This window comes from Phlebotomus argentipes, unplaced genomic scaffold, assembly GCF_947086385.1.
Source record: "Phlebotomus argentipes unplaced genomic scaffold, Phlebotomus argentipes genome assembly contig_2, whole genome shotgun sequence".
Taxonomy (NCBI): domain Eukaryota; kingdom Metazoa; phylum Arthropoda; class Insecta; order Diptera; family Psychodidae; genus Phlebotomus; species Phlebotomus argentipes.
This window is the reverse complement of record NW_026776162.1, coordinates 3,938,853-3,957,554: the sequence shown is the minus strand read 5'-3', so window position 1 is coordinate 3,957,554 and position 18,702 is coordinate 3,938,853. Positions and strand designations below refer to the sequence as shown.

The window sequence follows — 18,702 nt, the reverse complement described above, 5'->3', positions numbered from 1 at the left end:
GAAGAAAGAAATGTATAAAAATTATTTTAGCCATTCATATATTATCTTTGAATGACTTTGGAGAATACTTTTAGATAGCTAAATTTTGTATTTAATCTATGAGAAACTATAGATTGATTCAGCTTTTGAGCACCTCGATTAATTTGCTACCCTTTTTTCTGTACATTTTCTTTTTCTTGAGCACTTGCGTTCTTTGCAAACGAGAGAAAAACTGCCTAAAATGATGAATCAAAAAAATGAAAACAAGAATGGGACTCAGGCCATTTATTTTTCACACAGCGCAAAAGTAGCGCAAAATACCCACAAAAGATGTCTTCAATGTGAGAAACAATAAGATTTTGAAGATTGTGTACCAAATTTTATTGTCACAGTACCAAATTTAGATGAATTTTTATATAATTTGTCCTTTTTGTATAAATATTTATTTTGTATTTTACTCAATTTGACTCCTTTTGTAATCTTAATTCTTTCCAGTTGCGCCACATGGCGTGAGTGTATTTAACAATTATACAAGAAAGCATATTTATAGAGATATTGTAAATTTAGTATTTAAAATAAAAATTATTGTATCTACACTTTTGCCGAGTATTGTTTGTCGCTGGCGGAATTCAATTTAAAATGGGCAGTGTTCATCACCAGATGGCGCGATGGCAGAGCTAAGTTTTGAATGAGAATTTTTCAATTTTCAGTGTTCAGTGGTAAATAAATCTTCTTAATTTACTTATTACCAGTAATTAATTTTACAATTCACACATTTCGTGGTGCAGAATTGATGATTCTGGTACATTTTCGTCTAATTTTTGCAGTGTACTAACGACCTTGAATTATGTAAACATGTGGAACCGAGCAAACTTCAGATCGGTGGAGCAGCTGATGGCGATCCTCCCTTGAAAAGTGCAAAATCTAGCGAAATGGCTGTGAGAAGCCAAGAGAAATCCCTGTTCACCCAATTCTGTGAATACATGGATCGGGAGACGAGAGGAGTTGAGGTGAGAAATTATATTTTTCTTCAGGGAAAACGCGAAGAATCACCTCGAAGTGTAATGTTTACTGTTTTGCTCCTCTTTGACATCTTCTAGATTGGAGTTTACACAATTTCTGGCGTCCTCCTCGCCGTGGCATGCCACAGAATGCGACCGGTGAGTTGAAAAATCCCTGTCATTAAGGAGTTCGTCCTTAAATCTCACTGTTTTGCTGTTGACAGATCACAAAGTTCCGGCATCCGGCGCAGATTCCACAGCACTTCATGCGGAACAAGCTGAAGCAATTTGGGCGTGTGGAGAGCGTGGAGCCCAGCCAGACCGCCGGTCCGCTGCTGCGGATCAACCACAAGCCGCCCATTAACATCTTCTTTGGCAACAGAGACACGCTGCCGGTGAAGCTGGCCGGCGTGACGGTGAATCACAACGGCTTGTCGTGGCTTCAGGGAGTGGCGGTGGATCACAAGGTGGAGTTCATTCCGCTGTTCACGCACGCCGAGGCGGCCGAATGTGTGGTGTTTGTGCTGCCGAGTGAACAGGAGAAGCGGCTGAAGAAGAATCCCCGCAGTCTCGACGTTGCAGAAGCTCTGCTGAGTCTAGGTTTCGCCCAGACCACTGGAGTTCCTGCCCAAGTGCCTCTCAAGGACAAGAAGATGCGTGACTACTACAAACTCCTGACCTATGTGGAGAAGAAGGCGAAGAATGGACGCCAGGGCGTCTGGTCAACGAAGATTCCGCCGCCTATTTGGCCGCTGCGCCTGCTGAGAGACTCCTTCGACAAACTCCTTCTCTCTGTGCTGCCCCAGTCGCGACGCCTGCCGCAACTGGTGCGCTAGACTGGTGAGTAAACCAACCCAGAAGCTGCCTTTCCACTTAGTAATTTGTCTCCCCATGAGCTCAGCAATTAAACATTTGATTACTTTTCGTTAGAATCAATTCATTTTCAAGCCACACAATCTCTACAGTAATCCTTGACGCTTCAAGTCCTCGTACGTCTTCTTGTTCACCACATTTCCCTGCGAGTCCTCGTACTCTTCCTCCTGGTCGGGAATCCAGCGCTCCTGCTGCTTCTGCGACTTTAGTTTCTCCCACACTGCAAAGCAATACAGTCAATTAGCACGAAAGTGATCAAATCTATTGATAAAGGTATGCTAATCCGTCATCTCTTGACCCTTGCAATGCTTCTAGCAATCCTAGCGAATCAGTAAAAAAAAACAGTCAAATATTTACTCTCCGATCACAGCTATTTCTGATCACCGGAAAGTATTTTTAGCCAGTGATGATGTGTCGAGAATTGCATAAAAAGCGATTTGCGTCGTGCTTTTTCCGAAATAATCTCACAAGATTAGACAAATTATACTCACGGGTTATTGCATCCTCGATCTGAGTGACGTTGGCGAAGTGCGCCGTGTTGGGAATGCCTAAGCATCTCATGCCGTGAGCATGTCTCCACTCGGCGAAGTGACGCTGGAAGGCTTTGGGGCCCTTGTACGTGTAATTTCCGCAAATCTCGCAGTGATAGCTGATGTTGAGGCCGTGAAGCTTGTACAGCCAGTACGGAATGGGCTTCCCATCCCATCCCAGCGGCAGATTCTTGGGATTGTACGGCACATCATCGGCATCGTCGTCCTCATTGTCCGAATCACTCGCCTCCACGTCGCTGTCCTCGCGCTCTCCCTCAGTCCTGGCCTGCTTCCGCTGGACATTCTCCTTGGTGGCGCTTCGCTGCTCAGACACAATGTCCGCCAGTCTGTAGACTTGCGCCTCCAGGAAGGCGATTTCCCGATGACGAGCTGAAGCATTGGACGTTTGCTTGCTGCGTCCCTTCTTGGCCAGCATTGTCGGCTCGAAGTTCTGCTTGCCTTTGGTGGAGAACAGACGCTGCGCTCGCTCCTCCAGAGTGCCGCCGCACTTCAGACCGAGCGCCATCAGGGCCGACTTGAGTCGATCGAGTCCAAGCGAGGCCAATTCTTCCCAACTGGAGAAGGCCGACAAGTCCAGATGCGCTCCCACCGAAGTGAGAGCACTCTCGGTCTCCTTGGGCCAGCCGGGGAAACTCCCAGAGTCCCAATCACGATGGAACTCCTTATTGGTGGCCTCCATCTCGGAATCGATGTCCAGCAGAGGCTTCACGCGACCCACGTAGCCGTTGAGGTACTCAAGCAGCATCTCCAGGTATTTCTTGTACTCGGTGTTCTTCCTGTCCCTGGGAATGTCGAACAGGTGGTCGAAAGTCATCAAGTACGTGATGTAGTCAATCTTCTCGATGCCGCGAATGTTGATGAACTTGTCGAAGCACTCGTGCAGATCCAAGTACTTCCCAAATCCCTCCTCGTCCGTGAACTCCACGAGGGAACTCATCTCATCCTGGTTCCCATACGACTTGGTCAGCTCCTCGAACTCCACCGACAGTGGCACGCTGATCTCATTGGGGTGCTTCTTGTAGAACTCCTTGATCTGCTTCAGACGGGCGTAGAACTCGGAGAACTCATTGGGTCCGGAGAGAGCCTGCACTTCTGTCTTCCGGACGCCATCCTTGTCCTCGTACAACTCCTTCAGCGTCCCCGTGGCGTTGTTGTGCAGCTGGAGGAGCAAATGCAGTCGATGATCTGTAAATACTGCATCTTTTGCCTGCGGGAAATGGTCAGTAAACCAGAAAATATTAGTAAACAAAAATGTTGCCATTTGAGCTGTCACAACAAACTCACCGAATTTGGCTTTGCCATCAGCAATTCCTCCACCATGGCTTTCACGAGGCGTTCGCGCTCTTCATGATACCGTCGTTGTTGCTCTAATATCGTCTCCATTGCGAATTTTGAGCTAAATTCATCAAAAAACACCCTCTTCGGCAAACGTTTGCTGTCACCTCAAGAGATTCCACACTTTTCCACGCGATGTGGAACGAAAGCCCAATAAAGTGAGTGTCGGTAAAGAGCGAATTAGGGAATATTTGTAGACAAGTCTGCTATTATCAGGCGGACAAATCCATCAGGCATCTGCAGTTATTTCGCGCTCAATATTATGCATAAACTACGTAGATGATAGTGAAATGATAAATTAATATAGAAAAAACAGATACAACAAGTTGTATTTCTGAATAAAAAGACACAAGTGTAGAACAGTAATGAATTTCTGTTGAAGAAGAACGTTTTTCATTGCAGTTTCTTATTCTGATGATTTTTCTTGACTCATTTCTTCTTCGCTGCTTTTACTGTTTTCATCACTGCCGACAATTTCGTCCATTATTACGTACTTGTAGTAATCATTGTCCACTAATAGATGAAATTCTGGCATTATTTCGTCTGAGGTTTCATTCGAATGCAATGATATTTCAGAACCAGGTTCCGCCACATAATCAAAGACATCTGAAGAGAAAAGAGAGTTTGCAATTAGTTGAAAGATTCTTGTGATGCTAAATATGCTGCAGACTCACCAAATCCAAACACTGCATTGGCTGTGATAAGGAAAAACAGCACTAAAATCGTCTTCATTCCAATTCTGATCACTCAATAAAATGGTTCGAGACACACTGAATCGACACACGATAAATAATATCTTGTGACAGTGGAAAGAATTTTTATTTGCTCAACAAACAAGACTCAATCGATATATTGTACGCAAATTATTAATATATTGATTTTCTGTTTTTGGTTCCACCTGGAATTTGAAGGTGATTTTTTCGTCACGTCAATTGACCGACATTTAATTGAATTGAGGCTGGATTGAAAGGAGTTGACAAAGAGACAGAGTGGAAAAATAGCAATAACATTCAAAAGACTTTATTGGCCTATTTTATTGAATTACAGTAGTTTTTGCTTCTTCCTTATTGACTCATTTACCTATATTATAAACAATTGCAAATTGGGATTGATATTACATTTTTTTCTTAAAATCACTAACATTAGAAATATTTGTCGTATCGTTTTTTTTTCCTTTGAGAAAAGTTTAAGAAGGCAGGAAATGATGTTCTTTGCAGGAAGTTTTCCCGAAACGCTTTAATGCTTTCTTTGAAGACTTCATGCAAAAGACATGATGATTTTAGGGGACTTTTTGTTTTTTGATTGAGAAAAGTTTCTGTAAGAAAGAACAACCTTGAAACACGTTATTATCATCGTATGTAATTCTTAAATTTACAGTCAACATTTTCTTCTCATTTTTGCACATCTAAAGAGGGTTTTTTGTCTCGCGAATTGCCAAATGCACGTCTATTCGACGGATCCGTAGGAGTACTTCCGCTTGCTGCCAGTCCGCATGAAATTGGTCTCGGCCACACAGAGTGTGGGCGACGAGGATTGCGGGTAGTTCACACTGAGATTAATATTGCTGCCGTACGGGGAGAGTTGCTGCAGCTGGAGATGCTGGAGGAACTGCTGCTCAGTCATCTCACCCTGCCTGAGGGAGATCGAAGATGCGAACGGATGTAGCCCGTCCGATAGTCGATGACATCTCGATAGGGGCCCCCAGGAGTTCCGTTTCGGGGATGCCGTCCCCATCTGCCGGCGACGCCGCGCAAAAGAGACACAAAGGTAAAGGCCATTTACTCGGGCTCTGATCTCATCAAACATTCAACACACTCTTGTTCTGTGAATCACAACAGCTCAACAATACACTTCTTTCTCCGAAGTGGCTTCTCTTCTTTCACTCGCCAAACGCGCGTGGCTTGGGTGGATAGTGAAATGTCTTGGCGATTTGGGGGAGAGAAATCCTTTTGGAGACTCTCTCCGGAGGAATTTCGATTCAATTCGTGAAGGAAGACTAGGTTGGGTGGCTTAATCAAACATGGCAATTGCCTCAAGTCTCACAATAGATAAATTCACCCCTCTTTGGCTCTCTAATCGTTTTAGTCTCACAAAGTTTGCCTGTGTGCAGAGATAACAGCTTAAAGTTTATGCAAAGTTACCAGTGGTCTTCTCGACTAATTTCCCGGGGAAAATCAATTGATTGAACTCAGCGGATGTCGAGGGAATTTCAGCATGACTAAAGACTAAAGTAAATATTGGTTTTCAATTTTCGCCAGATTTTCAGTGAAGTTCGCATGAAAAAAGCTGATCTCTATAAATTGAATTCAACGACAAAATTATGCAATCACAATTTCATAAAAAAAATCATCTAATAAATCAAAAAAATTCAGAACAGTATTTTCTGAAGAAAATTGCGCAATGAGAAATTGGGTGAATTTATCTGATTTTTTTTCTTCTTATTCGACTCTTAGCTTTGAAGAAGAGAGAGAGGATACTCATTGCTATATATAACACTCAAAATGTTTATCATCTCTCAAGACAGAGTATAAAATCACATATAGATTTCAAGTAGTGAATGTCGTGCTTTTCATTGGGAATCCACACTAAATTGGGGTCATTTTGCTATGTCATCATTCAGGGTATTTTTCTGTACAGATAAAGTTCGTTCTCTGGTGGGAGTTTGGTATCGGTTTGCTGTGTATTTATCAAATTTTGCGTGCGACTTTTGAAGGGGTGTTTTTACGGTGGTGCATACTTTTTGCCAGTGATTCTAAGATTCGCAATACATGGTCAATTTATACACATATATATAGATAGATACATTGAGACAAGGGATTCTTTTGGTTGCATCCAACGACATAAACTTGCAACGGATCATTTGCACCAATCGTTCAGTGTGTTGACACTAAATTGAGAAGAAAAGGTGTGAAGAGAGACAGAGAGAAAGACAGAGAGAGAGAGAGAGAGAGAGAGGGTGGAGGGTTTCACAGAGACAGATAGAAGGATCAGAGATAGAGTGAATATATAACATTGCAAAATGCAGAAAGGACAAATGAACCATAAGCCAATATTTGAGAGAAAATCCATTCCAATAACTAGAGTGTGAAGAGTTTCTTATATACTTACCGCTGAGCGTTGACTTTCTTCAATAAATGAAAGTGGGGATGGCTTTTCGCATTTCCTACCTCGATGTGGCGGGCGGTGATGCCACGACAATGTCACGCCTAAGGAATGCCTGGCGTCTGAAGGTTCAAGATGATAAGTCCAAAGGATTAGCCGCCACACAAATGCTTTCTTACATCACTAAGGGTTATTTTTAATGAGCTTTTTCTGTGATAATCATCTATGTGAAATTGTTGTATTCTGCTGAAAATTTCTTATCAATCTTCTTCACCCTTCAGAATATTCCCATTCACTAATTCTCTCATTTTATTGAAGTTATTCAATTTATTGTGATAACAAACAGTAATGCGAATACTCTGAATCGTGTGACGCTTACCTTTGCCGATTCAATAACTCAATAATTACATATGTATTTCTTTGTGGTGAGAATGAATTGGTTTTTAATTCTTTTGAGAAACAAAATAGGACACAAAACTACTCTCTTCTGTTCATTTATTATAGATTGACCACTAAAGAAAGTAAACAGAATAGATGAAGTGTGAAATTTGGAAAACAGTGATTTCTTTTCTTTTCTTTATCCATTGCAATTCAATAAGAAATTTTTGCACTGAAACATATATAAACTATATATAGTGTTGCCCATGAAATTTGGTTGAGAAACATTTAAAGAAGGTTGAGAAATACAAATTTTTCTGTTCAAACAATTTTGTTGTAGTAAGAAATATAAAGCCACCGTCACACACATTGAGATAGTCAATATCACATCAATAGCATTGTTAGAAGCGGAAGAAAAATTGCGCATGTTGGAAGAGAATTTGGAAAAAGAGATGTAATGTATAGAAGAGATAGATTTTGCTGATTTGAGAAGGAAGGGTTCTTTTCTTTATATCAAATGGCCTTATTGAGATTCCATCTGAGCATCCTTTAGAGGGACTTGCTAATTTGATTGGGCTGTGAAAAGTGAGTGTGAAAGATGTTGGTGTTGTGGCCACAAAGGGACTCTGTGTGAGGGAATCTTGCATGGGTGTTCGTGTTGCTGTGTCATGAACCAGGGGGAAAAGTTGCTGTAAATTTACATGGTGATAGAGAGTGGTGGTGTAAAAGGAGTCACTTACCTCGCGTTGTGACCCAACAATATGATATTTCTGAAAGTGAAAATGAAACTTTTTAGAAAATGTAGCTTTTTGTCCATCATCGATTGTGTTTTTCTTTTTTTTCACGAATATTTACGGCAGCACAATACAAAAGTCCTTTCTTTTTTTATTGTCAACATAGGAACTTGTTACAATAAATCCTACACCAAAAAACAGAAGGTGGAAATAATGGTGAAAAGAGAGTTGTAACATTGAGTATAACGAGGAGAAGTACAACTAAATGTGTGAGCTTCTTTGATCATATATTCACTAGTACGAGATTACGAAAGGAAGTCTGAATAACGAATGAGATAAACAATAAGCATTTCAGTGCAGAAATGGCATTTGGAAAATGACAATATATAAAATTCTGCTGCTATATAAAGAGTCTTTATATTATGTTCATTGTTAAACCAAAAAAGAAAAAAAAGGAAATGTACAAAGAGACAGGAAATATGTGAAATATAAGAAAAGAATTCTAGCGTCATCAAGTTAGAATTTGAAGTAATATATAATGTTGTTGTTTGCTAAGAAATTGCTGAGTGGAAAAGTTACATAATAATAAAATGATAAAAATGTGAGATATTGAAGTAGTTTGAGTTACATATTATTTGATATAATATAAAATGTAAGTAAGAGAGAAAAGAATATGCATGTTGCTTCTTGAGCTTTCTCTCTGCGCCTGCAGCCAATTTGCGGAAGAAGGAAGCGAGTTATTGCAAATTGTGTAAAAGTCGTAAAAGTTCTCTTACCATTTGCCACATTTTCGCACAACATTTCAACGCTTTTGGCCTTTTCATTGTCTCTCACTGGAGAAAATATCTCCCGTCCGTGTGGATGATTTGACAATGAGAGTTAAAGGATTTTGTGGTCCATGAGGAAGTCTCGAAAAGCCTCATGCATCCTTGTTTGATATTTGATTTGATATGAGAAATCTCTAAAGAAAATTGGTTGATCGAAAACAGAAATACTCTTTGCATAGGAAGAGAAAAAAGTTGAACGAAAAGTCGGAATTGGATAGAATTTGAAAGATAGAGAGAGAGAGAAATATACAGAGAGAGAGAGAGGGATAGAGAGACTGGTGTGTAAAAGTTTGTGAGAGGATTTAGACTTTTTGGTACATTTGATAGAGATTCATCCTAAGATTTTACATTAAATAATTGTCACTTAAAGATAACATGTGATTTAGGGGAAGGAAATCAAAAGGTACACTTTCAGTGCGACTCAATTGCACAAAAACATTGCCATTTAGGAAAACCAATCATATTTACAAATCATCATTTTAATAAAAATATCTATTATAGAGTTGAGGAGAGAAGAAAAACAAATGTATACAAAAGAATCAGAATTTTGAAGAGATAAACAAAGGACAATGAGAACTGAATACAAATTTGACTGAGATTTGCAACAATTGAGTGGTCAAATAGTTGGTTTATTCTTTTGACCTATGAGATGAGAAAATTTGATAGATTTTTTGATAATTTGTTTTGTCTCCCTACCGAATTATCGTAATCAATTTCAGCATAATCGCAACAACATTGGTATCGGAGGATTGCACGACCAGTTTTTCTGGAAATTTTCACAAATATTAAACGGATATAGGATAACGCAATTTGTCTTATCATTTTTTTGGGGGCTTTCAAGTGTGGTTCTGAAATTTCACATAAACATTTATTTTGGAATTGAGGGAAAAAAATATAGTTAAAATGCTTTTCTCAATACACACACACTCACAAAAATATAATTTATGTGAACAAAAATTGTAACTTATATCGCTTCCTATAAAAATTGGATTCATCCTAAAATCAAAAAACAGAAATCTGCGTCAAAAATATCTCACAAAATCTAATGGATACATTTTGTATTACTTTCACAGATGGAGAAATCGCTCAAAATACTTTCCGAACAGCTTCACTATTGTATACAATATCGTGACTTGAGATTTGGACATTGCATTTTGGGTGATTTCTCCGTGAATTGGGGTCAACATCAATCTTTCACCTCAAGATTGATGTGGAGAAAAGGTCGGAGGAGAAAACATTCTTGGACGTTTTCCCATGTGAGCAATATTGGATCATGAAATTCTTACCGCAACAGTCTTGTAATATAGTCAGGCCAATTGTCCGGCAGCATGACAAGGAAGAAGCCCACCCCAATCAGGATAATGCCTGCCAACTTCATGCCATCGAAAATTGCACCGTAGAGTGTTGCATCTAGAGCTGCGAGAGAAGAGGATTTCATACAGTGAGATTGAAGGGAGGGATTGGCTTTGTGGGTGGTTTTGGGGTAGAGAACCTGCAGAAACTGGCACGGATGTGATGAGTCCCAGCGTCACAAAGACATTGTAGGTGATGGCAGTGCTGAATTGTGTCAGGAGATGAAATACTGACGAAGAGAAATCCTTCAGTGGATTATTCTTTATCAGTTTGCGTGCAATACTCACAGAGCAAGAGAACACTGGCCATGAGGAGGATGATCCAGGGCATTATTTCCCACGGCATCACTTCGGTGCCGGACAGATAGAGTCCAATGCAGATGGGCCACAACAGAGCGGCATTCATGAAGCCCAGGAAGGAGAATGTGAAGGCAATTTCACCGACGGGCGGATCGCCCATCACCTTCTTGAACATCACCTTAAACACGGCATATCCTGCGGCTGCGAGCGCCGCCAGGACCACTCCGCCTAGTGTCGGAGTGCCCGTGATGCCGTCCATGTAGGCCAGCAGAGCCACGCCAGTGTCGCACAGGATCACAGCCACGATCCTCACGCCCACAAATTGCTCGTGCAGGATCACCCATGAGAGCAGATACACGCAGGCTACATTGGTGGCGAAGAGCGCCATGACGTCCGTGGCCAGAAGAGCGCGTAGCGACAGGGCATAGAGATAAGTGGTGATGAGCCAGAGCATGCAGAATGTGAGGCAGCGGTTGAGGAAGCGACCTGCAGAGAATAGAGTGCGTTCATAAGCCGAGGGTAATTAATGAAACGGAGAGGAAGAACATCTCTTCAGTTAATATTTAATTAATTATGAACCCACTTTATGTGGGTGGCCTTTGCACACTTTTACACATGCCTCAGCTTCACTTTCGAGACTGGAAACAGCCTGCAAATGTCTGATTGTTAAATTAATTATGTATAGAGCAATGTTCGGGGGATGTTGATGAAGTCTTTGACGTGACAGTGGCTGAGTTAGAAATACCACATGGGAAAAGACACGAATTGCAATTTAAAATGTCATTATCATTGTTCATAGAAATAGAATGGAAAATGTGCTGGACGTTGAAACGAGTGTCAGAAGTTGAGACGTACGAAACAGCAAGAAAAACAGTCATTATTTATCGAGAATGGAATGAAAGCATTGCAGACATTCTGATACATATTTTTAATCCCTCATGAAGGCGATATTTCCATTATTCCTAATGTAAATTTTCTGCTATCTTGAAAATTGAGGTTTTCTCTATGAATAAAACATTTTTGCGCCGAATGACATGATTTCAATAATTTTATTCTCCACTCAAATATTCAGCAATACAGCAATAATAGAGTAATTACAATCTATACTAAAAATACCGCACGGCACACTCTCAAGGGAATCAGATTCTGTTATTTAATTTTGCAGTCGTGCAAGTATGAAAATCATTTCCATAAAAATTTCATAAATAATCTCGCCATAAAGTGTTGAAATTTTACGGCAATTCTCAGGAAATCAGTAATATTTCCTTATGCATAAAGCGCAAGAGAAAATTCTTTAGGGCGCTATTTTCGCTTCATTTCCCTCACGACCAGAAAATCACCATCACTGAAACATGCAAGCGAAAAATTTCGCGCACTTGCTGGAATATCTCGTCAGAGAATGTTCGACGTCATTTAATAATAATTTGATGATGGTATTTTCTTGGCTTTTATTGAACATTAGCAGATTTTCCTCTTCCAACTTACATTCTCGCCTTTTTGCCGTCAAGCAAATAACATAAGATTCCGCCACAAGTTATTATGAGCAGAGTAATTTCCTTAATTAAATAATCAATTGCGTGGTGCGATATTTGAAAATAATATGAATGACGTGAAATATGCCATGTCACTTAATTGGATTTTTATGGATTGCTCTATTTTGGCGCTCTGCGAAAGAGCTCGAAGAGGTGAGCTTTGAGGAAACTCACCGACTGTGAATCCTCGATCCCTGAAGCCTCTCAGCACATCGCCCAGAATCTCTCCAGGAGCCTCGCACTTCTTCATGGCCACGCGGCCCAAGAGGTAGATGGGGAAGAAGAAGATGGCAAAGTTCGTGCAGAACCACGAGGCGAAAAAGGGCGCATTGAAGCCCACGGCTGAGAACGTGAGCGAGTCACGCGTGCGGATGAATCCGGTGGTGTTGGCGATCGCCTCGCCCACCATTGAACGCGTGATGACGGGCAGTGTGGCGTAGGAGTTGTGGGTGAGATAGAGAAACTTGATGCAGTGCGTGGCGCCGACCCACGTGGCCGTGACTAGCAGCGTGACGCACATGCCGAAGTAGATCTTCTGGGCGCTGGTGGAGCAGCACGAGTCACGGCAGGAGCGCAAGCGACTCCGCGGCGGACGCGTGGCCGAGGCCAGGCACGTTGCGTGGTCTGTCGTGGGCGTGGGCGTCTGGCAGCCGCCGCTGGAGTGCATCAGCGCTGTGGTGTGATCCGAGGCATCGGGCTGACTCGACGTCACGGAGTCCGAGTGCGTGATCTGAGGCGGACCACTTGTCGTGCCGCTGGGCGTGAAGCCGCCAAAGGGGCCATTCGGGGAGTCTCCAGTGACCACAACTGAGGGTGCACGAACCCGACGAGGGTTGAAGATTGCGGGAATTTCTCCATCTCTCGCCATGCTACTTTCTTTCATCGATCAGCAGTCCATTTGCATTGAAGTTACCTGCAAAGAGCGGAGTGACATGTGACATTGGGGTTACTCTGTATTTGAATATGTTTTTGCAGAATTAATTAAAATAAACTTCCGTGTTTTCGCGCTTTTGCAACTACATTGACAGTCACGGAAATGGCAGTTCAACCATCTCTGCCAATATTTGTTCAGGTAAAATTCCCACGAGGAAAGTGTGAAATAGTCAGTCCAAAGAGTATTGCTAACATTAAGCGCCCCAACTTGTCTAGAAAGTCAGGGAAATTGGGATTCTTTGGGCAGCAATTTCAGCATTTAAATCCAATTAGTGAAACACTGCAAACATTCATAATCTTCTCATGTTGTTCTCATGTAGTTGAGAATTTAACCCGATTTATGCTGTGGAAATCTTAGTCATAAATAATAATAAGACCCAAAAGAATGTTTTCTGCCCATTCACCGCTTTTTCACTTTTTTCTCTTTACAAAAAATTACTGTGAAATATGCTAAAAAAAACAGAACGAATAAACCCAACACCTCTTGCTGTTTGCTATCATCCAGCGTTTACTCGAAATACCGTGAGCTAATCTCATTATATTCATTAGCATAGAAGTTTGCGGACGATTTAATGTAATTTCGTGTTTAGTGGTGTAAGAGCGCCGCGCGTCATGGAATAATCGATATACTACATATCTTCAGCATGATTTTCAGACTAAATTCTCAAGACACTGTCTTCCATGATTAAGTAAATGTCCAACGAAGCAAATCGCTGAGAAAATTCCATCTGATTTTCCTTCTTAATTCTGCAAACTCAAGCATGATACATTACAAGGAAAAATGGTTACTATGGAGGAAGAATGGATGGTTTTATGTAAAGAAGCAGCACGAAGAAAACTCACTCCCACGAATAGTAGAATTCTCGCTTTTTCTGGTAAGAGAAAATAGCAGAAGAACGTAAAGACGAATCGTAAACTATTAATTCAATCAGTTCGGATAAAACTCTAACACTTGAAATTGATTCAAAATGAAAATGAAAATTATCAACATCGAGAAGAGCTTTAATGAAAACAAATCCTTTCGGTGTTGGCGTGTAGAGAAAAAAGTTTGGAAAATATGCAGAGCGAGAATATGTAGAATACTAAATGACTGCTTGTGGGTTGACTAAATAAATTGCCTTTTGGGACTGACAAACTTTGCAATCACAAGCTTTTGCAATATCAAACAGAAAACAAATTTTAAATTCATACTCAAGCTCTGCAATGCAAAGGGTTATTAATAATACTTCAGCTCTGCAGAATCGCACATAAATCACTCAATTTAATCTGTCGGAAAGGCGTAAAAAGAGAGAAAATCTTGTCTCAAAATAAAACACTTTGTCAGCTTTCACTGCACAATTTGGAGGAAATCTTGAGGGCTTGTCTTTGGAGAGGGGGGTCAACAGTAGTAATCCATCAATGGTTGTACAGAGTGATGAAAAGTATGCGGTTCATAAAAGAATTGCGGGAAATTATTTACGAAAGGCGCACATGCTTTTCTTGTTCAGCATGACTTCCAAAATATTCAACAACAACCCATCAAATATGTTATTCATTGTCGGAACATGGCATAACGACTTCTCTCCGCAGACATCAAAACCATCCCCCCGCAGAGCACTTAAACCGCGCGGAGGCAAGAGAATCCGGCACAATTGTTGGCCCGGAATTCATTTCGACCAAACATGAGAGAGAGAAATTATATATTTTTGAAGGCATTTTTCCTCGTCATGTTGCGATAGAATGCCAATGTGTGCAGAGAAGCGTGGTTCAGCGACACCAAAAAGCCGATTGTCCTGAAGCTTTTGCTGAGGTTTTGCGGATGAACATCGCATGGGAAGCTCTATATATTCGACTGTGTGTGGCCTCGCAAGAAAGGTCTTCTGAATTATTCACTCACAATGTGTGTTTATCTTTAATGAAACGTCACTGGGTGCGATGAGAGCAGCCAGCTCGCAAAAAGAGATTCACCCCCAAATGGAGCACATTAGTTGTGACACAGTCTTCCCTTGAGATTTCAGCAGTCTCAAGAACAATGCGTGTGTTAATTTAATATGGAAATGCTATGGGGATAAATTGGTTCGGTTTGCCCCGCCCTTTAGATAGAAAATTCCATTTCAAAATAGGGAGAAATTGTGGTTATCGTCGGTGAATTAAATTACCAAAGGACTTTTTGACATATTTCACTGGTTTTTGTGGTTTTTCAGTCAGGCGGGAACATGTAATCATAAGTAATTTTGAACATATTGTTTCACATCCAATCCAAAAAAAGCGCGTGACAAAATAGCAAATTCTGTGAAAAATTCATATTCCATCGAATTCCGTTTAATTTCCTCTCATGTGCAATTTGTTTATCCACTGGAGTTCACCGATAAATTCGAAGTTGGAAATTTATTCGCCTGCAGCAAAATCTATATCACAATTTTATTGCCAAACATAAATACAATCTCCGCTAAAATTTATGTTTGGCAACTATTTCTGGAGAATTGCAGAATAAAACGGATCTAGTGAAGATTGTCGTCTTCCAACATTTCGAAAGAGAAGCCCTTAATTGCCACATTGCGATAATATTAGCGCAAATTCAACTAGTGCCTCTTGCATGAGAGAGTCGCGAGAGAGGGTGAGAGTTTATATAGGATTGCATGACTGGAAAGGGTTTCTGTTTGCTGTATATGTGTGTGACGAACTGGGAAGTACATTTTGCCAAAGCTTTTCACTTGTCTCTTTAACGCAACCCCCACACCTTGGCACAGGGAAGGCTTTCCGAGGAGTCTCGCGGAGAGTTTAAAGTTTAATGCACTGTGTGAAACACTCTCTTGAATTGTATCAAGAGTAGAAGAGATGGACTGCAATGGGTGTATTTTTGTGGTGTCGAAAAAGAAAGTTGGATAGTTCTTGTTGAGTGCATTTGTCCTTGTTCCTGGTTTTCACTTCCTATAATGTGTAAAGTGAATTTTGATTGATCGATGCATGTGGCTTCGTGTGTACTGTGACTGAAAGGACATTGACTCATTGAGTGCACTTAGCAAGGTCTGGGAAGCCATCCTCTTGCCTCAGTGTCTAGTTCACGAGCACAGCAAAGCTGATGCGTTGTGGTGGCCACAGAGTGGTCAAGTAATTAATCGATTTTTCCGAGCCTCTCCATTTTTAATGTATCGATTTTTCTATTTCACTGCCATTTGAGAGGAGCAGCAGGAGAATTTTTCCATTGGCCAAGGACTGTGGAGAAAAAAGAGAAGAAGGAGAAAATATACTTACAGATTATATTCTGGTGCGTTTCTTCACAACAGTTGACACAGTTTCCTGCACAGGTGCCTCAATCCATTATACGTGTAATTGCACTCATTAATCACGACACCAGTTAATGCCCGAAAAAGAACACCCTCGTGAGGATAGAGCGTCGAAGGGTTCGATTGTGCAGAGGCCTTGCATGTCGAGCGACAATTTATATCACTTTATGTGTCATAGTTTTTAATGCCTTCCACTATACGCAACTTTTGCCTCGAGTATCAATTAATTCTGCCACTTTGCACACCCTCCGTTTGCACCTGGAACTCCTCAATCAGAGCCAAAGGAGGACCGATGAACTTCTTGGGCGGGGAGAAAAAATCTCAACTCAAGTGTGCTAATGAAAATTTTCCTTTCTTTGGGCCACTTTCCACGCGTGCCGTGAAGCGGACTTTCCTCTGTGGCTTTTCACTGAGAACTGAGAGAGCGGAGAACCCTTTAAATGGGTAAAAGCCTCCACTTGAGCGATGGCAATTCTCTCAGTTGGGGGGTTGAAAAGCTCCCAGAGAGTACGCGAGAGAGACATGCGAGCGAACGTGTAGAGGGATGGGGATTAAATTATTGAACTTTTACTACCATTGATTGAATTTTCGTGTGGAAGTCAATGAAATTCCGTGGATTCACATCAAAAAGCAATAAATTTCGTATCACTTCACTTGCTTAGTGAATCACTTTGGTGAAAATTGCGTGGAATTAGGGAAATTTTCAGGGACTCAAGAAATTGCGAAAAGCTTGCAGTGATAAGCGTTTTTGGCGGGAAATGCACACAATTTCACATTATCAAATCAATTTCATTCACACAAACACTTGATTGAGAATGTAAACTGCAAAAAGCAGCACTTGAGCGACTTGTTTGGCAGTTTTCGGGGATTTTCATTGAGAAAAACTTGGCAAGCACACAACAAAGCCACCCCCAAAGCTTCACTGAAAACTCTTGTAGCGGAAAGAGTGCTTTCGACAGAGAGAGACTCGCGGTGAGACGAAAGCTCTCTCTTCGCCACACTTCGCCGGATGTTTATTGTCAAAGTGAGTGACAGTCGCGGCAGTACATAAAAACAGTGTTTTTTAGTGATAAACACCAGGAAAGGAGCGCACATGCACAATCTTGGGGCTTAGGCAAATTGCCCATAAATATCCAGAGGAGACAAGACTGCTAAATCTGCTGAGCACTGAGAAAATCTGACAAAAGTAGCACAATCTGGCCATTTAGCCTATATTCAGGGATGTTATGTAATATTGCCAATTAATTAACATAATTATTACGTGGACGTGATTATCTGCTTATCGACGCATCAATTCAGCGCCCCAGTATCTCAAATACCCGGACGAGTGACTTGCGATAAGGTGTCTGATAAGGGAAATCAGCGTAATTGAGTTTTGATTGTGTGAAGCCAAAGGAAACACCCAGGAAACATGTCCAAGTCACTCGCCAGGAAGTTATTCGACAATCTGAGGAGCAAGGAGTTCCGGGAGTATCTTATGAGGTGAGTATTTGAGGTCCCGGAAGACTCAGTTGGTGGAAAAACTGCAGTCCTCGACTGTGGAAGGGGTCACAGCCATGACCCTGACCTTTCAAGCGACCGTAACCTTCTCAAACTGAGCATATTATGTTGCAGCACACACTTCTGGGGTCCTGTAGCTAATTGGGGAATACCACTGGCCGCCCTGGCCGATATCCGAAAGGATCCCATCATCATTAGTGGCAAAATGACAACTGGTGAGCGAGAAATACTCGAAATACTGAATGATAAATTCAGTGAAAAGCTAATGATAAAGCTATAATCTGTTCGTTATGCTTGAAATTAATGCAAAATCTCTTCTTGCAGCCCTCTGTCTATACTCAACCATCTTCATGAGGTTTGCTTGGATGGTGCAGCCCAGGAATATGCTGCTGTTCGCGTGTCACATGACCAACTTCACTGCCCAAAGCGTCCAAGGCGGTCGTTTCATCCACTATCACTACATGGGCGGCAATAAGAATGCTCCTGAGACGCCACAGGCTGCGCCAGAACCTGCCCAGACGAAGCCAGAAGCTCCTGCGAAGCAGTGAGTCATATGGTGGATTGCTTAAGAAATCTGTGGTGCTACAAGTGAGAAAGCCAAACATATCAGTCAGCACTAATTGACCGAAGACAAATCCCACAACATCTCTTGTAGATTTCAGAAACGCAGCAGGAAAAATATATAGACGGGATGTTTTGTGTTCAGTATCCAGAGACTTCCTACACACAGTAGAGAATAGATCCTGTTGAGGCATAAAGGAAATCACAAATAAAGAGTGTTGTAAATCGACGCGCGCCTTGAAACAATTGAGCGACCGGAGAAAATTTTTCACATTTGGACGTGAAAATTGAACGAGAGTGGACGCTCCCGCATTTGGACGAAAGTTTGGACTGCGCAGAGAGTGCAAAAAGATCTTATAGATCAAGGAAATCCCAGAAGATTGAGAAAAATGGTGCTAATTGGCAAGAATTCCGGTGAGTAGTGATTTTTTTCCTCCTTGCATTTGAGACTCCCAGACTTTTTGCAATATGGATTCCC

The 18,702-nt window shown here is 41.4% G+C and overlaps 5 protein-coding genes across 24 annotated transcripts in view; 3 read left to right on the top strand and 2 right to left on the bottom strand.

The window, feature by feature from the left end:
* Window positions 1–807: 807 nt before the first annotated feature.
* LOC132262814 (uncharacterized) lies at window positions 808–1,904 on the top strand. The gene is made up of 3 exons (XM_059762248.1): window positions 808–989; window positions 1,080–1,139; window positions 1,205–1,904. The coding sequence occupies exons 1-3, from the start codon at window positions 912–914 to the stop codon at window positions 1,814–1,816; spliced, it is 750 nt and encodes a 249-aa protein (XP_059618231.1). The 5' UTR covers window positions 808–911; the 3' UTR covers window positions 1,817–1,904.
* LOC132262804 (splicing factor 3A subunit 3) lies at window positions 1,892–3,895 on the bottom strand. Its single transcript, XM_059762237.1, has 3 exons — window positions 3,689–3,895; window positions 2,345–3,611; window positions 1,892–2,073 (listed from the first exon to the last, which is right to left on the bottom strand). The coding sequence occupies exons 1-3, from the start codon at window positions 3,785–3,787 to the stop codon at window positions 1,940–1,942; spliced, it is 1,500 nt and encodes a 499-aa protein (XP_059618220.1). The 5' UTR covers window positions 3,788–3,895; the 3' UTR covers window positions 1,892–1,939.
* Window positions 3,896–5,027: 1,132 nt separating this feature from the next.
* Window positions 5,028–16,995, bottom strand: LOC132264758 (solute carrier family 35 member F3). Of its 9 annotated transcripts, XR_009468543.1 has the most exons (9): window positions 16,132–16,705; window positions 12,139–12,877; window positions 10,421–10,918; window positions 10,273–10,362; window positions 10,067–10,196; window positions 9,477–9,546; window positions 7,960–7,989; window positions 5,115–5,473; window positions 5,028–5,054 (listed from the first exon to the last, which is right to left on the bottom strand). XR_009468543.1 is itself a non-coding variant. In XM_059765073.1 (8 exons), exons 2-8 carry the CDS (start codon window positions 12,845–12,847, stop codon window positions 5,186–5,188), a joined length of 1,815 nt encoding a protein of 604 aa, XP_059621056.1. In that variant the 5' UTR covers window positions 12,848–12,877; window positions 16,132–16,705; the 3' UTR covers window positions 5,028–5,185. The 9 variants fall into 9 exon arrangements, 6 of the variants coding, with proteins under 6 accessions (XP_059621056.1, XP_059621057.1, XP_059621059.1 ...); XM_059765073.1 differs by having other exon boundaries at window positions 5,028–5,473; XR_009468545.1 differs by lacking the exons at window positions 5,028–5,054; window positions 9,477–9,546 and adding an exon at window positions 6,848–6,963 and having other exon boundaries at window positions 5,365–5,473.
* A 172-nt stretch (window positions 16,996–17,167) lies between these two features.
* Window positions 17,168–18,453, top strand: LOC132264988 (mitochondrial pyruvate carrier 1). 2 transcript variants are annotated; one of them, XM_059765355.1, is made up of 4 exons: window positions 17,169–17,645; window positions 17,778–17,878; window positions 17,988–18,251; window positions 18,319–18,453. In XM_059765355.1, exons 1-3 carry the CDS (start codon window positions 17,575–17,577, stop codon window positions 18,209–18,211), a joined length of 396 nt encoding a protein of 131 aa, XP_059621338.1. In that variant the 5' UTR covers window positions 17,169–17,574; the 3' UTR covers window positions 18,212–18,251; window positions 18,319–18,453. The 2 variants fall into 2 exon arrangements, with proteins under 2 accessions (XP_059621339.1, XP_059621338.1); XM_059765356.1 differs by having other exon boundaries at window positions 17,168–17,645; window positions 17,988–18,453.
* A 22-nt stretch (window positions 18,454–18,475) lies between these two features.
* LOC132264986 (heterogeneous nuclear ribonucleoprotein R) overlaps window positions 18,476–18,702 on the top strand; it is a 51,271-nt gene continuing 51,044 nt past the window's right edge. For 5 of the 11 annotated variants that reach the window (XR_009468554.1, XM_059765348.1, XM_059765347.1 and 2 more), the window contains exon 1: window positions 18,477–18,638. Coding sequence is in view for 8 of the 11 variants with exons in the window: in XM_059765348.1 (XP_059621331.1) it covers window positions 18,614–18,638 (25 nt within the window). In the remaining 3 variants the exon portion in view is untranslated. Of the gene's footprint in view, window positions 18,639–18,702 lie in introns of all 11 variants that reach the window. The other 6 variants (XM_059765354.1, XM_059765352.1, XM_059765351.1 and 3 more) reach the window with 4 other exon arrangements.

Excerpts from the sequence above, each read along its gene's own strand:
- LOC132262814 (XM_059762248.1), top strand. The coding sequence starts at position 912 with ATGGCTGTGAGAAGCCAAGAGAAATCCCTGTTCACCCAATTCTGTGAA. Across the intron at positions 990-1,079 it reads GGGAGACGAGAGGAGTTGAG|ATTGGAGTTTACACAATTTC; the intron begins GTGAGAAATTAT and ends GACATCTTCTAG. Across the intron at positions 1,140-1,204 it reads CATGCCACAGAATGCGACCG|ATCACAAAGTTCCGGCATCC; the intron begins GTGAGTTGAAAA and ends TGCTGTTGACAG.
- LOC132262804 (XM_059762237.1), bottom strand. The coding sequence starts at position 3,787 with ATGGAGACGATATTAGAGCAACAACGACGGTATCATGAAGAGCGCGAA. Across the intron at positions 3,612-3,688 it reads TGATGGCAAAGCCAAATTCG|GCAAAAGATGCAGTATTTAC; the intron begins GTGAGTTTGTTG and ends CATTTCCCGCAG. Across the intron at positions 2,074-2,344 it reads GATCGAGGATGCAATAACCC|TGTGGGAGAAACTAAAGTCG; the intron begins GTGAGTATAATT and ends ATTGCTTTGCAG.
- LOC132264758 (XM_059765071.1), bottom strand. The coding sequence starts at position 12,847 with ATGAAAGAAAGTAGCATGGCGAGAGATGGAGAAATTCCCGCAATCTTC. Across the intron at positions 10,919-12,138 it reads GGATCGAGGATTCACAGTCG|GTCGCTTCCTCAACCGCTGC; the intron begins GTGAGTTTCCTC and ends TATTCTCTGCAG. Across the intron at positions 10,363-10,420 it reads GGCCAGTGTTCTCTTGCTCT|TATTTCATCTCCTGACACAA; the intron begins GTGAGTATTGCA and ends TCTCTTCGTCAG.
- LOC132264988 (XM_059765356.1), top strand. The coding sequence starts at position 17,575 with ATGTCCAAGTCACTCGCCAGGAAGTTATTCGACAATCTGAGGAGCAAG. Across the intron at positions 17,646-17,777 it reads TTCCGGGAGTATCTTATGAG|CACACACTTCTGGGGTCCTG; the intron begins GTGAGTATTTGA and ends ATTATGTTGCAG. Across the intron at positions 17,879-17,987 it reads TAGTGGCAAAATGACAACTG|CCCTCTGTCTATACTCAACC; the intron begins GTGAGCGAGAAA and ends CTCTTCTTGCAG.